Here is a 15,553-nt window from a genome sequence, read left to right on the forward strand (position 1 = left end):
TACTGATGATAAATGCTAAAGGCCTCAACCATCCAGCGAAAAGATCTTCCCTGTGGAACTTAGCTAAGGAATCCCACTGTGATGTCTTATGTGTGCAAGAAACGCACTTCAAAGCCTCCTTTCCACCCAGATCTTCCAACAACCTATTACTGCACATTTTCACAGCAAGTGCTGATTCAAAAAAAAAAAAAAAGAGCCATTAAATCCAATACTTCCTTTCAACTACATCACCAAGTACTGGATTCCAAAGGTCAGTATATCACATTAGTCTGCTCCCTCAACAACTCCTTGTATACTCTGGCTAAAGTCTATGCGCCAAATGTCCATCAAATCTGCTTCCTAAGGAAACTTGAACGAAAAATCAACGCTGTCCAAAAAGGGGCTCTTCTTTGGTGTGGCGACTTCAACTTAACTCTGAACATCAACATGGGCTCCTACATTCCATCAAGGCATCATAATATCTCTTTAAGTCCTTTGTTGCATAAGTTTCAACTACACGACGTGTGGAGATGCCAACACGGATCGGAATGTGACTTTACCTTTTTTTGCCTTGTCACAATTCGTACTCTAGAATAGACCTGTTCTTGGCTGATCAGTGGACTCTACAAAAAATATCTCCCTCCCACATCCACTCGATTACCTGGTCAGACCATTCCCCAGTAAGTATCACCCTTACTGACTCCTCACACCACCGGCTCACTTCTTTGTGGAGAATGAACACTCACATTCTGCAAGCAGATCCCTACAGCACCTAATATATTATGATCATTCAAATTATTACTTAAATACTGATCTGATGTATTAAGGCTTATCCAAAATGTCACTAACACTCAGATACTCCCCTCTTCAGAGCTTGCTATCTTGAATCTGGGGATTGAAAAAATCCCCTTCTCATTAAGAAGTATAGTGGTTCACATTTTACTAGCAGCTAAACTAACCATCACTCGCAAATGGTTTTCTAAAACGAACCCTACATGTTCAGAGGTTATAGCCCTGATGCAACTGCACAGTGTATATGAATGTATGTTCGCCTCTAGCAAAGGCCATCTCCACTCAACTCGAGTGGAATGGTCTCAATGGTACAATGCAGTTTAATTGACAAGACAATGTAATGGTCTAAATATTCATGTTACATATACATACATTTTGTTCTGTTCAACCCAAGATGCCTTTTCTTTGTAATATTAGGTCTTAAATATGGTAACAATGTATATTGCTCCTACATTGTGTTTAATGTCTGTTCTCATTATCCTATTCTTCATGTTCTGTTCTCATTATCCTGCATTTCATGTCTTGCATTGGATTTCAGTTTTATAAATTGAATACAAACTTTGTGAAAATAAAATGTATAAGGATCTAAAAAAAAAAAAAAAATTGCATGTAGCATTAAAATTGGCACACCACGATGCAAAGCTTCACTGCTGTAGCAATGCATACCCATCTGAGCAACACAATGTCAGCTTGTAGGTGGGCAGGGAGGAAGATCTACCTGTTTTTAATGTTCCCTGGCGATCCATGTGAGAGGAGCCTTAATCGGCTGAATTCGTGAAATTGTACTGTATGTGGTATGAGAACAGTAAAGTAATCATTGCTTGAAACCTAGTAAATGTATTGCCCATTTGTCCCAAACAAAGCTCAACTTAAATGTTGAATATTAGATTGCAACCAGTATGAACAGCCTATGTTACATACAGTATATATATATATATATATATATATATATAGTATTACTTACCCTCTGGGTATTTGTATTGGTCCGTGATATCTTCTCTGGTATTGCTGCCAATGCTCTTTGTGCTGATGAACTTGCCAATGGAATATGTGTCTGTCTTTCCTTTCTCTGCTCCTCCATCTTGGAGAACCCAATGGACAATGTCTCCATTCACTTCCGCAAACACAAAGGGGATATCATAATCCACATCCATATCTCCTTCTTTAATTGCTTTCACAGGTGCTGGACCACAGCAATAAGTGCCTATAACAAGACAGGCAAGGTAATTACAGAGTAACTCCGTGTGAAAACTAACAATGAGCTGCCAGCATTATAAATGATAGCATTTATAGATTTCAATAGTTTAAAGGCTAAAAAAATGTATTTAGTGTATCCTAATAATAATGTCAAATCCTCTGGAGCTTGATTTTCTCACTGCAGGTGCATGGTTTAAAATGCAGAAAATCTATAGCCCGTTTCTGGAGATCACCTGTGGTGCCGATCGAATTGCTAAAAGTTAAGCTGACCTGGATCATGATTAATGAGAGGATGGTGGCCATAATCCAAGATAAAGTTACCCTTTTTGAGAAAGTGTGGGACCCCTGGATGAGGTACCTTGCTGGACCTCCCTGATCGAAGGGGGAACCTCTGCCTCCTGAGGTTGACTTGTTTGACTATTACACTGAAATCTTGGTTTCTCTGATCTAGACATCGACACTTTACTATCTACTCCTTTTCCTACTTTTCTCATCCTTTTTTCTCTTTCTATACTTCATCTCTATCTCTTCTTCTTTTCTCTTGTATGTTTTATTACTGAAATTTATGTTATTGGACCAATGCTGGTCCTTGGTTACTACATTTTACAGTTATTGCCTATAACTTGCAACCAAGAAGTATTCCTATTTGGAATGGAGAAGGCGGATACCTCCACAGATTGCTATTGTATTAAAGACTGAGGGTCGGGTGGGTTGCCCTCTTCCTCGTGACGCAGTTTGTTCCCGTTGGGGGCGTTGGAGGGGGGGAGGGCGGCGGTCTGCCTCTGCCTGATGTCCCTGTGCCTTGTTCCCCAGCTGTTGATGACCTTTTGGCTTGTGACTTGGCTTCACTCCTATCTGATGATCAAGTGTCACCATGCTCTGACCTCTGGTTCCTTTTTTGTGATCTATCCTCATCTATATCATGCAACTAGTAGCTGTCACTACCCGCTACATTGGCCTTCATGCTACTCTGTGTCCTCACACCTCCTGTCACCACCACCATGGGTGTTGGAGAAGGGGTGCAAGAGAAGCCCCCTCTACAACTTGATCTCCACCAGGTACATGACAGTGATTCTAAATGGCACAACTAGGCAGTGAATGAAAAATGAAACCCCATGCTTAATGTATGGAATTGCATTTTCTGCCCACCCAAATGCCTTTGGCTGGAGGATACATTTAAATAATAATTCCATGCATCAGTATGTTATACATAGTTGCATTGGTAAAGCTTGGATCAATGTATACCATACCTGACTGATGCCACTGGAATCTGAAGACCATAGAACTAAAGTAAACACACCACCTCTCCCCCTTGTCTGATCAGAGAATGCTTTTCATTCATCCAGAAGATGTAAAGCATTCTCTAAATGGCACCCATGCTGAGTAGCTGACCTCTTGTGTTCACAATGCAGAAGAGCAGCTGCTTGGCACTGGACCCTGAGGCAAGTGGAGATCACTGGAATAGTAGTGTTTAATTCAGCGATGTCTAGCTTCTAGGGGCATTGGTCAGGTATAGTATATACATAGTGACATTGATCCAATTGGACCAGAGTAATTATGGAAAGCCTGGAATGTTTTTTTAGTGTGGTTGTTAGATCACAACACATATATGACATAGGCACATACCTCCACTGATCTCCTGAGGGGTGGCATCTACAACCTGCCAGCCATCATATCCTGAGCGAAGATCCTTTCTAGCCATCCAGCATTCATTCCACACATGAAAATTCCTACAAGATTAAAAGATCAGTCTTCCAAAAAGAATAATTTTGCACTAGGTATGTGTTAGTAGAGAGTTGGTGTAGCTAGAAATTGTGAGTAAAAATACTTTTAGAGCCCATTCAGACAGGGGCAACACGACTTGCTGGGGCAACCTGTGAAGTCGACAGGTGACCGCGACCGCGACCTCGGCGCGACTTGCACAGACTTCATATAATTGAAGTCAATGCAAGTCGCCTGCAGGTCGCCCCAAAGTAGTACAGGACCCTTTTTCTAAGTCGGAGCGACTTGTGTCGCTCCTATTAGAACGGGTCCTGTGCTAATCAATGGCAGACGACCGACCGCGACTTGTCAGGCGACTTGGTCGCCTGACAAGTCGCGCTAGTGTGAATGGACCCTTAAAGGCAGCTCTCTGTCAAACGAGGTATCCTCAAGGGTTCCTGGAGTAGTCTATAGGACATTGGAAAGATTGTGGCACCACAAAGCTTGATTCAAGGACACATTTGACCCTTTGTTCTCCCTTGGTGTTAAACCCTTCCCTGCCAGTATCATTAGTACAGTAACAGTGCAGATTTTTAGCACTGGTTACTGTAGTAATGTCACCCCAAAAAAGTAAAAAATGTCAGGTGTCTGATCTGTCTGCCGCAATGCCGCAGTCCCGCTAAAAATCGCTGACTAGTAATTACTAGTAAAACTAGCATTACTAGTAAAAAAAAAAAAAATAAATAAAAAAAAAAATGACATAAATCTTTCCCCTAGTTTGTAGATGCAATAACTTTTGCGCAAACGAATCAAAATATGTGGCAGAATACATATTGGCCTAAAATAATGAAACATTTTGATTTTTCATTTTTTGTATTGAGAATGTTTTATAGCAGAAAGTAAAAAATATTGTTTTTTTTTTTCCAGATTTGTTGCTCTTTTTTTGTTTATAGAGCATAAAATAAAAAATTGCACAGGTGATCAAATACCACCAAAAGAAAGCTCTATTTGTGGGAAAAAAAGGACATTGATTTTATTTGGGTACAGCGTCGCAATTGCCAGTTAAAGTAATGCAGTGCCGTATCGTAAAAAATGGCCTGGTCATTAAGGGGATAAATCCTTCCGATCCAGAAGTGGTTAAGCAGAATTCGACAAACGCTCGTGGAACTGAACACAGGCAGAGTCAATTACACCTTCTATAGAGGGTTGGGGTATGTACTGGTATTCCAGTAAGTATTGCAGTTACATTGTAAATACATGTTAGATGTTCGTTTTTAAGAGACAGTTTATAAGTGCCGGTTCACACTGAAGCGGCATGACTTTCGGGGCGACCTGTGAAGTCGCATGCATCGCGACTTCGGCACGACTTGCACGGACTTCATAAAATAAATGTCCTATTAGAACCATTCCTGTACTACACTATGGGACGCGATGGTGTGTGACTTGTCAGGCTGACCAAGTCGCCTGACAAGTCGTACCAGTGTGAATGGACACTGAGAGTTTGATTATTGTGTTAATATTTCTTAAATTTGTACATTTTTCTCTTACCACACACTGTCTCCCTGGGCAGTCTCCAACTTCTTCCCATTTTCATCATAAAACTCATCCACAGTCAGTGTGAAGTTGGTATCATGGGCAGATTCAAAATTTGTTACCACACGGGTAGGTATTCCCAGGAACCGCATTACTGACCAGAAAAAAAAAAGTTATTTTGTGTTCCAGTATTATATTTTAAATCTTATACTATAATCATGTGCCAGTATTATATTTTTAAATATTGAGAACATTACATTTACACTGAAACCCTATATAAATCGTGACCAAAATTTGACTAAAGTTAGTTCAAGCTGTGTTGTAGGCCCGTAACAACAAAACTTATTTCAGTTGTGTATTTATTAAATGCATTTTAAATAGAGCTATAAACATTTTTTTTAGTTTTGGAGTGTTGATGGATTAGAACCCCTATCAGGTTTTCACTGCTGCCCACGTGACCCCTAAAGAGACTCCCCCTCTCTGATTGTCCAGGTAGTTATTGTCAATGGGATGGGTATTGAAGGAAAATGTAAAATGTGTCATAGGAAAAGGAATAGAGAGGAATTCATTCAAAGGGAAAACTGTCTAAGAGGGGATTTTCCACACTTTGAAAAGATTTCCTTTCAATGCCTGTTGTGTCTACAGGACAGGAAGTGAAGAGAAATCTTCCCAATGGGAAATATATGAGAATAAAATACCTGTAAAGGGTTTTAATCACTCCCTATAATATCTGAAATAGAAAAGAAAAAGTTTGGCTTTTGACATTTAAACTACCAGAATTCCGCCTCGGGATAATCTTCTGTAGCACTACTCCCTTGGGAGCTGCTGGTTAAGGGTTTCTCTGGGTTACCCTTAGCAACAACATGACAGTTCAGCATTTTCAAAGTGCTTTGGTTCAGTCCGAAAACAGTCTACGAGTTTGGTTTTTGTGGTTTTATTGAGAACTTGGTGGTTTTTGTGGTTTTATTGAGAACTTGGATAGGAGAAGGGAATGAGTGGGATACTCCAACTTGAATAAACTATGCACAATTGCTGGGATGACTTAATATTGCTAAGGCCAGGCCGCTGCTTCACCTTGTCACTAGCAGTGAAGAAGATATTAATGAACTGTATTAGATACGCTGTACTGTACTGAACTGTAGACACTCTTTGGGGCCCTTCCTGGTACCCCCTTTGTCCCTATTCTTCAGGGTTTTCTTCACGGCACCCCCTTTACTGTAACACTCTCTGTGTGAGTTAGCTCCTTGATCCCCTGACTTCACTGGAGTGGTCCCCCTTCCTAGGCAGACCCCTTGGCAAATCTCCTGGTACTCACGGACACTGTTTTTCCTGAGAGGCTCTGCCAGCAGCTCCACTTGATCTTCTGCAGCTTAGCTCCATACCTGGTTGCCGACCGCCTAAGACCACCTTCCTCACACACACTGCAGGAGGAGAAACAGCCGTCCACCTCCTCCTGGGACTCTGCTTCCCACCAAAGACGCCCTGTCACATGTCCCCTCAGTATTTATGGTCAATCCCAAGATGCACTGCGGTGGTGCCTTCCCACTGGGACTGCCATAAAACCTGATGTGTCACTGGCAGGGTTTCCTCCACTGTACAACAAGCTCCCTCATTGCATGCAGTGGGGACACTTCCTCAGACCCAGTGAATCACACCTGGAGACATGCACCAGGCAACCCAACAGATCAGGCTCCCCCGATAAGCAGAAGGAGCACCAGATGCATTCACCTTGCACCTACCTACCAAGGAGGGTCCTACACTCCGATTCAGCAACTGACATTCTGAGCCAACTAGGATTCTAAAGTATTTTTACACAGTGCTGTCTGTGTTGCAATGTGGACATGCATACAGCAAGGGAGAGGGCAGGAATGGATGTTGTGTGTTGTTGCTTTTTTGCTCTCTAATTTTCAGATTGTAAGTAGGTTCTTGACCAACTATAGCGCTTCACTAATCTGGACATGGGGTCTGTCGCGTAGTGCCTGAATCACAAGATTGGCTGAACTGAATAACAAATTTGGCAGAAAAATTTTGTTCACCTGTAGTTATATCAACTACAATTTTATAAGTTCAGCTTTAGGCTATCTCCATTTTCCTGACTACTTTTAGATTCTTAATTGGTCCTATTATAAATGAGACAGAGATCTAGTAAACTGACAAATGTGATCTTTAAAATATACAAATGTTATATTTCATCCCAAAATAAATAAACAATTCATGCATTAAAAATAAGTTATGTATAAAATATGGCCCTTTCATTTAGATGGTGTCCACACAGTCCTCTTTGCAACTCTCTATGACAATGCTCTTGTGTCTTTCCAAAACAAGGTATTTGTGTCTTCACACCCTTAGTGTTAAGCTGGATACACACTATACAACTTTCTTTAGATTTTTTCCTTTAGATTTACCAAAACCATATAATATGAGGTCACACCTAAACACTTTCAATTTGAATGCAATCAGCAGGTCCTTCCACTACATAGTTGAAGGTAAATCTAACAACAAAAGTTGTATAGTGTGTATCCAGCCTTACCTTCGTGGGCCTGGACCCAGGTCTGAACCTGCGACCTCTGCTGTATCTGACAGTGTCTCTTCATGTTGAGCCACCTGAGAAAGCACCCTATCTCATCTATTGGACAATACTACCTTGAGCCTTGTTTCTGCTAAACCTTGAACTCCTTGCTCCTCCCTTGACCTTGCTATTTAAGCCATGTCTTTGCACTTTCTGTTTTCCAATATCTCTATCCTTGTCACTCCTGCCGCAATACGTAGGTCCGCTATCTCTTGTTCCTTTTTGCTTGTTTCTCTGCTACATTTCTGCTCAATCTCAACCTACAACCACTTGTTACCAACCTTTGGCTTGTTTACTTACTATTGTTCTTTATGATCCCTACCTGCTATATATGCTACTGGACTCTGGCTTGCTCATCTCCTGGTGGGACGATTCTGAGAACCACGACCTCGTACTAACACACAGCAAAACCCATCTCCACCATCAAGAACTCTGGCGAACACGAGTTAGTGCTTAGATTCTGCACTTTTCCTGAGCCCGTGTCATCCGCCAGAGTGACCCGCTGCTGCACTTATCCAGCTGGTCAGTGGGAGCCTCTCTACTGCTATATCTACTGGCCCCCGAGCCTGACCCCTGACTGTGACACCACCAGTGTGTCAAAACTCTTGCCATTAAGGTTGGTTCTCTAAGTTATAAGAGATCATATAGAGCTCAAATCTGGATATACTAGGTGCTGGCAAGATAATCCTTCCTTTCAACCTTTCTCCACCTTCACCTCTCCTCCAATATATTTATACTCTCAATGGAAATGTACACAGTCACACAGTGCTCTCTATTAAACCATTTATTAAAAATCCCACACAAGATTAAAAATACTCACATTAAGCTGGTATAAGTCAGGTGATTGTAAAGTCTTGTTTTTTAAAAAACCAAAACAACAAACATGTTATTATTACCTCCTCTGTGCAGTTGGTTTTGCATAGGGCAGCCTGGATCCTCCTCTTCTCGGGTCCCTTGTTCCTGCTCCTGGCCCCTCCCTCCTGTCGAGTGCTTGCTATGGGGCACCCGAGCTGAGCTGCAGTTCCGTTTGTCCATTTAGACACAGAGCTGCCATTCGGCCCAACCCCTCTCTCTCTACCGATTTGCTCACTGACTTTGATTGACAGCAGTGGGAGCCAATGGGGCTACCAATCAGGAGGGAGAGTCCCAGAGGGCTGAGGAACTCGTGGACATCGCTGGACAGAGATGGGGCTCAGGTAAATGTTAGGGGGTGCTGGGGAGGCTGCTACCCACATAAGGCTTTTACTCTTAACCTCTTCCCAACAGCCCGCCGCTGATTTACTGCGGCAGTGCGGCTCTCCGGCGCAAACCGCCGTAGACCTACATCAGTCACGCGCCCTTCAGCAAGGGGGCAAGCGCACGCCGCCGCCGGCGCGCTCCCACCCCCACCCGGCAGCGGGGAAGCCGATGCATAGGGCAGGAGGCTCCGATTGCCGCCTGACAACCGCGATCGCTCCCCACTGGATAGAAGAACGGTCAGCTGTTGTAAACACAGCTGACCGTTCTTCTCCCTAAAATGATCACAGAGCGCCTGTGATCCTGCTATATAGGATCACAGGTCTCTGTGATCATTTCACAAGCCACGCCCCCCGCCACAGTTAGAATCACTCCCCTAGTCTCACATTTAACCCCTTGATCACCCACAATGTTAACCCCTTCCCTGTCAGTGTCATTATTACAGTAACAGTGCATATTTTTAGCACTGATTACTGTAGTAATGTCACTGGTCCCCCCAAAAGTGTCAAAAATGTCAGTTAGGGGTCCGATCTGTCCGCTGCAATGTCACAGTCCTGCAAAAAATTGCAGATCGCCGCCATTACTAGTAAAAAAAAAAAAAAACAATATAAAGATAAATCTTTCCCGTAGTTAGTAGATGCGATAACTTTTGCGCAAACCAATCAAAATACACTTATTGCATTGTTTTTTACCAAAAATATGTAGCAGAAAACAAATTGGCCTAAAATGTTAAAACATTTTGATTTGTACATTTTTTTTTTTTGAGAATGTCATATAGCAGAATGTGAAAAATATATATTTTCTTTTTTTTCAGAATTGTCGCTCTTTTTTGTTTATAGCGCAAAAAAATAAAAATTGCAGAGGTGATCAAATACCACCAAAAGAAAGCTCTATTTGTGGGAAAAAAAGGACATCAATTTTATTTAGGTATAGCAATGCACGACCGCGCAATTGTCCGTTAAAGGAACACAGTGCCGAATCCCAAAATAGGGCCTGGTCATTAAGGGGGAAAATCTTTTGGTCCAGAAGTGGTTAATGCAAAGAATGCATTAGGATAAAAAAAAAAACTTCCTGCGTTTACAACTCCTTTAAATCCTCTATGTTGCCATTTATATCCTCGATTTCCAGCCAACTTTATAGTAAAACAAACGGCTTGGTCTATGAGCCAGCTGGCTCACATGCACCCTCTAGTGTCTTCAGGCTTGCCTAAGCTCCACTGAGTGCTCTCACTTCTAGCCTCCTCCTGCCTCCCAATTGCTGCTAGTGGCAAAATTATGGATTATGTAAAGATTTTGCAGTCGTGAATAGCCCACTTTATGCGTTACGTCCTGTGCAAGGACTCAGTGTGAGTAGGCGGAAATCTCTGAAGTTTTAATGCATGTATTGTCTATTTAATTTTGGGATAAAATGTTGGTATTGCATATTTTAAAGATTACGTTTGCAGATTCTAGCTCTGCACTGTTTGCTATCTTATATGTATTGTATATGTGGGCTGAATCACATTGTGACATACAATGTGCTGGAAGAGAATATATTTACGTTTTGTGTTGAGAAGCTGCCCAGTTACAATTGGTTTATATATATGTAGCACTACTCCCTTGGGAGCTGCTGGTGAGGGGTTCCCCTGGGTTACCCATAGCAACAGCACAATAGTTTAGCGACTTTAAAGTGCTTGGCTCAGTCAAGAAACAGTCTAGGGTTTTTTTTTTTTTTTTTTTTTTGTTTTATTGAGAACTTGGATAGGAGAAGGGAATGAGTGGGATACTCCAACTTGAATTCACTATGCACAATTTAAAAATGAATTCCATACATTCCGTTTACCCATTTGATCCTGCTTTCTTTCCTTTGGGGACACGCATCATACTATAAACAGGAAGCGAGACAATTGGATCCTGCTTCCCTTCCTTTGAGGACACTTACTATATTGCAAACAGGAGGCGAGCCAATTGGATCATTAATCCTATTGGCGCACTAGTAGCCATGGCTTCTGTCGGATAGATATAAATAATATGGGCGTGAGTGGAATGGATGTCTTTGATAACGCCCATTGTAGGCGGGTGAAACGCGTTGACGCACTTCCGGCCAACGGCAACCACATTACATCACTTCCTGTATCCCGTGGAACACACGCTGGCTGTGTTCCCGGAAGGGGTTTGTGATCGGCTTCTGATGTGGATTTCCAAGCTTTTCTACATGCTTATGTTTTTTAATAGTATTGTGCACCTCTCTGTGCAGCCGCAACCCCACCTTGCCCTTGCCTCCCCTGGCCTCAGCATTCAGCAGACTCTGGAAGCTGACTCCAGCCCTCCTCTGGTTCTCCTCCATATCCTGCACTTCTTCCCAGATCCACCCGCATCTTCTACCTGGCAGCAACAGGTGGGGGGGTTCTTGACATCTCGTGTAAGGAAATCCAATCCTACAGATATAACGGGCCCTTTTGAGGGCAACCATAATGCTGATGCGGCCCGCGATTAAATTGAGTTTGACACCCCTGCTCTAGATGAATTATTGTAAATTATCTTTATTCTTTATCAGTATTATTAGTTTAGTAACCATTCGGATAATATTTAGGTTGCTACTTATCCCGCATGTCTTGGAAATTTTTTGTTCAAGATTATTTTTGTATAAAAACATTTTGAAAGAAAAAGGTTTTCCCTTACTTTATCTTCTGTTTAACACTTATCATTTAGACAGTGGGAAAACTAGGAGAAATCACCCAAATGGGGACGCAGGCGGCAATATTAGGTTAACAAAGGTTCTATCCCTTCTCCACTCTATAACCAAAACTGAAAAAAAAGTTGTATCTGGAAATGGACTGAGTAGGGATAAGCATTGACAACAAATAAGCCAAATCTGGGTCAGATCTATAACTTGGATGGTCATTTCGACTATCAGTATTGGAAAGACTTGCTTGCATTGGTTTCCGAGAAAGCAAATCTTGAGGTCTCCTTATTTGTACGTAGTAATTAAGTGAAATAAAGAAAAATTTAAATATACCTGTGCACATGACTCCAGCCAGAACCCAGCACTGCCCATATCGAACTGGCCTGCAACCACTACGGTCCCAGAGCCGTAAGATATTAACACTTCCATTCCATGAACTTGGGTTGACACCATTTGTGAATACCTCACTCCAGGAGGATTCCAGCACTCCACGGTCATCATTAGAGTTGATCTACAGGTTATGTTGGGAACATAAAATGATGTTGAAGCATACTACATTTCACAGGCATAGCTGTCCTCCAGTATAGAGAAATAAAATGTGCGTACCATGGCAGAGATGATTCTACTTATGTAGACTGGGTCTCCTCTATTAGAACAATCAAAGCCTGGATCTTTCAGGAAATTTGGGTTCATGTCCAGAATTCTTAAGCAGATCTCACCCACTCCATCTTCAAACTAAAATCAGTAGGAAAATAAAGGGAAATTTCTTAGCTATTTTCTAAAGAAGTGCAAAAAAAATGCAAAGAAACAGGTGCACTATAACCTAGACCTCAACAGAAACATATAGCTGCTTTCTTCCACTCTCCCTCGGTTCAGCTGCCACGAGAGGTAGGAAAGCTTAGGAAATGGGCAGTCAAAGGAAACTGTTGATTTGACAGGTGGTAAGGAAGGGAAATGTTGCCTCCTCAGCACCTATTTTACCCTGTACATGCCACATTCATGCCATGCAGCGTGGTCCCATTTATTTGAATGGATCACATCACATTTGGCCGGTTGTAGTACCCAGTGATTGCGATGGGGCTTTAATTCTTGCTGCAGCATGTGTATGCTCCCATCCGCTGTCTTTGCAGGTTAAGAGGGAGCGGGAAGGCTCAGCCACTTGTTTTTACCATCCTCTCAACTACTCCCCCCCTTACAGTGGTGTACAGAATTAAACCCCCAGTTTACACAAGGCACTTCTGCATGCCTAATGTGACCCATTCAAGTGTAAGGGGGCTGAGCAACAACCATTTACAATGGACAGTGGTGTGGCATTTATGGGGTAAAACAGGTGCCGAGGAGCCAACTTTTCACCTCCTCATGGCCTGTCAAATGGCAGTTGCATCAGTGACAGCCACATGTAAAACAAAATCTTAATCTGATTCTAACACTTTACACCATGGATCACTAAATGGCGGACCACAGGCTGGACCTGGACCAAGTTACGATCCTTTCTGGACCGCAGCCATGCCACTTAGCAGCTGGATCCCCTCTCCCGCCTTGCCACTGTTATCATCCTCACAGGAGGGCAGAGGACAGGCGGTTCTGCGGAATTGGGAAGCTCCCACCCTCTGTCCACATCTGCAGCACCTCCCGCCCCTTGCTCTGCTGTGAAGATAACAGCAGCAGCCAGGCAGGAGACCGGGAAGAGGACATTCAGACTGATAAGTGCCTCTACCCTGGTGTGTTAACATAGGACTGTGCAGGGGAGGCTATCATTGAAAGAGGGACTGTGATGTAATGTAGGAAAGAGAGGGATTGTGATGGCAGGGGGCTGTGATTGCTGGGAACACTGTGATTTAGGGGGGCTGTGATGTGAAAGGAACTGCAATTTAAAGGGGGGCTGTAATGTGAAGGGGAGCGGGGGGACACTGTGGGACTGTTATAAAGGGGGGGGACTGTGATGTGAAGGGGAGCGTGGGGGACACTGTGGGACTTCTGTAAAGGGGGGACTGTGATGTGAAGGGGAGCGTGGGGGACACTGTGGGACTTCTGTAAAGGGGGGACTGTGATGTGAAGGGGAGCGTGGGGGACACTGTGGGACTGCTGTAAAGGGGGGACTGTGATGTGAAGGGGAGTGGGGGGACACTGTGGGACTGCTGTAAAGGGGGGACTGTGATGTGAAGGGGAGTGGGGGGACACTGTGGAACTGCTGTAAAGGGGGGACTGTGATGTGAAGGGGAGGTAGGACTGTGAAGGGTGTCTGTTATGTAAGAGCTTCAAAGTGGTGCAGGAAACCCGCGTTCTGTGTGCGTTTCCCGCACTACATTCAAAACATACTGGATGTTCAATCTGCTGCGGGTGTTAATATATTCCTTACGACACCCCAAAAGTATATCACAATCGCAGTGCTTTTGCCTGCACCAGATCACATGGTATAATAGTATCATGCGATTTGGTTCAGTGCATTTTTGAAAAGTAGTGCATGCACTAATTTTTGTGCAATCCAGTGTGATCGAATGAATGGGCTGAAAATTGCACCGCACTGAGTTGCACAGGAATCGCACAGAAACATGGAATGTGTTCCTGTGAGATTCAGGTATGAACTGGCCCTCAAGAGGGACTGTGGATACTGATGTAAAGGAGGTGGGCTCTAATGGTAAGGGGGGTTGTGATGTAAAGTGGGGGCTATGAGGTCACTGGTGGAAAGAAGGGGCTATGATGTGAAGGTGGGGCACTGAGGACACTGATGTAAAGAGGGGGCTGTGGTGTGGAAGGAGGGCTGGGGACACTGTCTTAAAATGGCTGGACTTCGATGTACAGGGGGGTTGTGATGTGAAGGGGGATTGAGGACACTGATGTAAAGAGGGGACCAGTGCATTAAAGGGCCCTGGGCAATGCAGTGCACTGGGGCCCCGCCTACACAATCACCCACGAGAATAAAGATACAAATTATCGATAAGGCGATATTTATCGGTACAGCAGTGCCAGGCTAATGACAGCTTCCAAGTTTGGTGGCTGGGTCCGGTGAACACACACACGGATGGGAGTCAGACTCGACTGTCCTGTCTGCGCTTGTTCCCCTGGTGGCGGACAGGCATTCTTGCAGTTGTGGGCTCCCCCTCCATGGCCCAAGTGACCTGACAGCAGCGCAGGGGTGACAGGCGCTTGCCACTTGCTAAGTTTGGCGGTGAGATGCACACGGGAATCGGGACTAATGCTTGGCTGGGGTTGGGTCACTGGGTAGGTGGGGCCCCCCTGGGCAAGTGAGGCCCCTGGGCAACTGCCCAGTGTGCCCATTCGGTAAGATGGCCCTGGAGGGGACTATGATGTAAAGGGGGGCTGTAATGTAAAGGGGGGCTGTGACATGGTTTAGCTCAAACATAAGAGAAGACAATTTTACTGAATGGACTTCCGTTAATTTTATTTCAAGACCTCTGCTTTACACTGGGTCACATAATAAAAGCACCTGCGTCAAATGCTAAAAAACAAAAACAAAACCATAAATTCAATCATGTCCTGTCAGCTTTCAAAAACAGAAAGATAAAACGAACACATTATTGTTTGCTGTACTTGTTCAGGTGATTCCTAATACCCTGCCTGAGGGGTGATGATGAAAGAATGTTGTTTTAACTTAATCCCTGTATTTAAGGTGCGGCTTACCACATATTAGAGTGACAACCTGTATCATCACCACTACCAGATCACTGTTTTTACCTCTGCTTTATTTTGCTCATCATGTATTCTCTGAAATTTGAATATTTCAATATACAAACCTCAAAAAATTTTGTAACGGAATTTCTATACAATGCATGGGTCACAATAGCATTTACTATGTACTACACAAGTTCACGTGATAGGTTGAAGTAATCTGAAATCTGACACAAAGCTGAACATTTTATT

At 43.4% G+C, this 15,553-nt stretch overlaps 1 protein-coding gene across 1 annotated transcript in view; it reads right to left on the bottom strand.

Moving 5' to 3' along the window:
* Positions 1-15,553, bottom strand: part of LOC309567152 (protein-glutamine gamma-glutamyltransferase 5-like) — a 74,319-nt gene that overhangs the window by 29,112 nt on the left and 29,654 nt on the right. The window contains exons 5-9 of the mRNA XM_082272499.1: positions 12,278-12,406; positions 12,005-12,182; positions 5,218-5,356; positions 3,595-3,698; positions 1,736-1,975 (exon numbers count right to left, since the gene is read on the bottom strand). Coding sequence (XP_082128625.1) covers positions 1,736-1,975; positions 3,595-3,698; positions 5,218-5,356; positions 12,005-12,182; positions 12,278-12,406 — 790 coding nt within the window. The remainder of the gene's footprint in view (positions 1-1,735; positions 1,976-3,594; positions 3,699-5,217; positions 5,357-12,004; positions 12,183-12,277; positions 12,407-15,553) is intronic.

The sequence above is a fragment of the Pelophylax lessonae genome (assembly GCF_965119305.1).
Source record: "Pelophylax lessonae genome assembly, chromosome: 11".
NCBI classification, from domain to species: domain Eukaryota; kingdom Metazoa; phylum Chordata; class Amphibia; order Anura; family Ranidae; genus Pelophylax; species Pelophylax lessonae.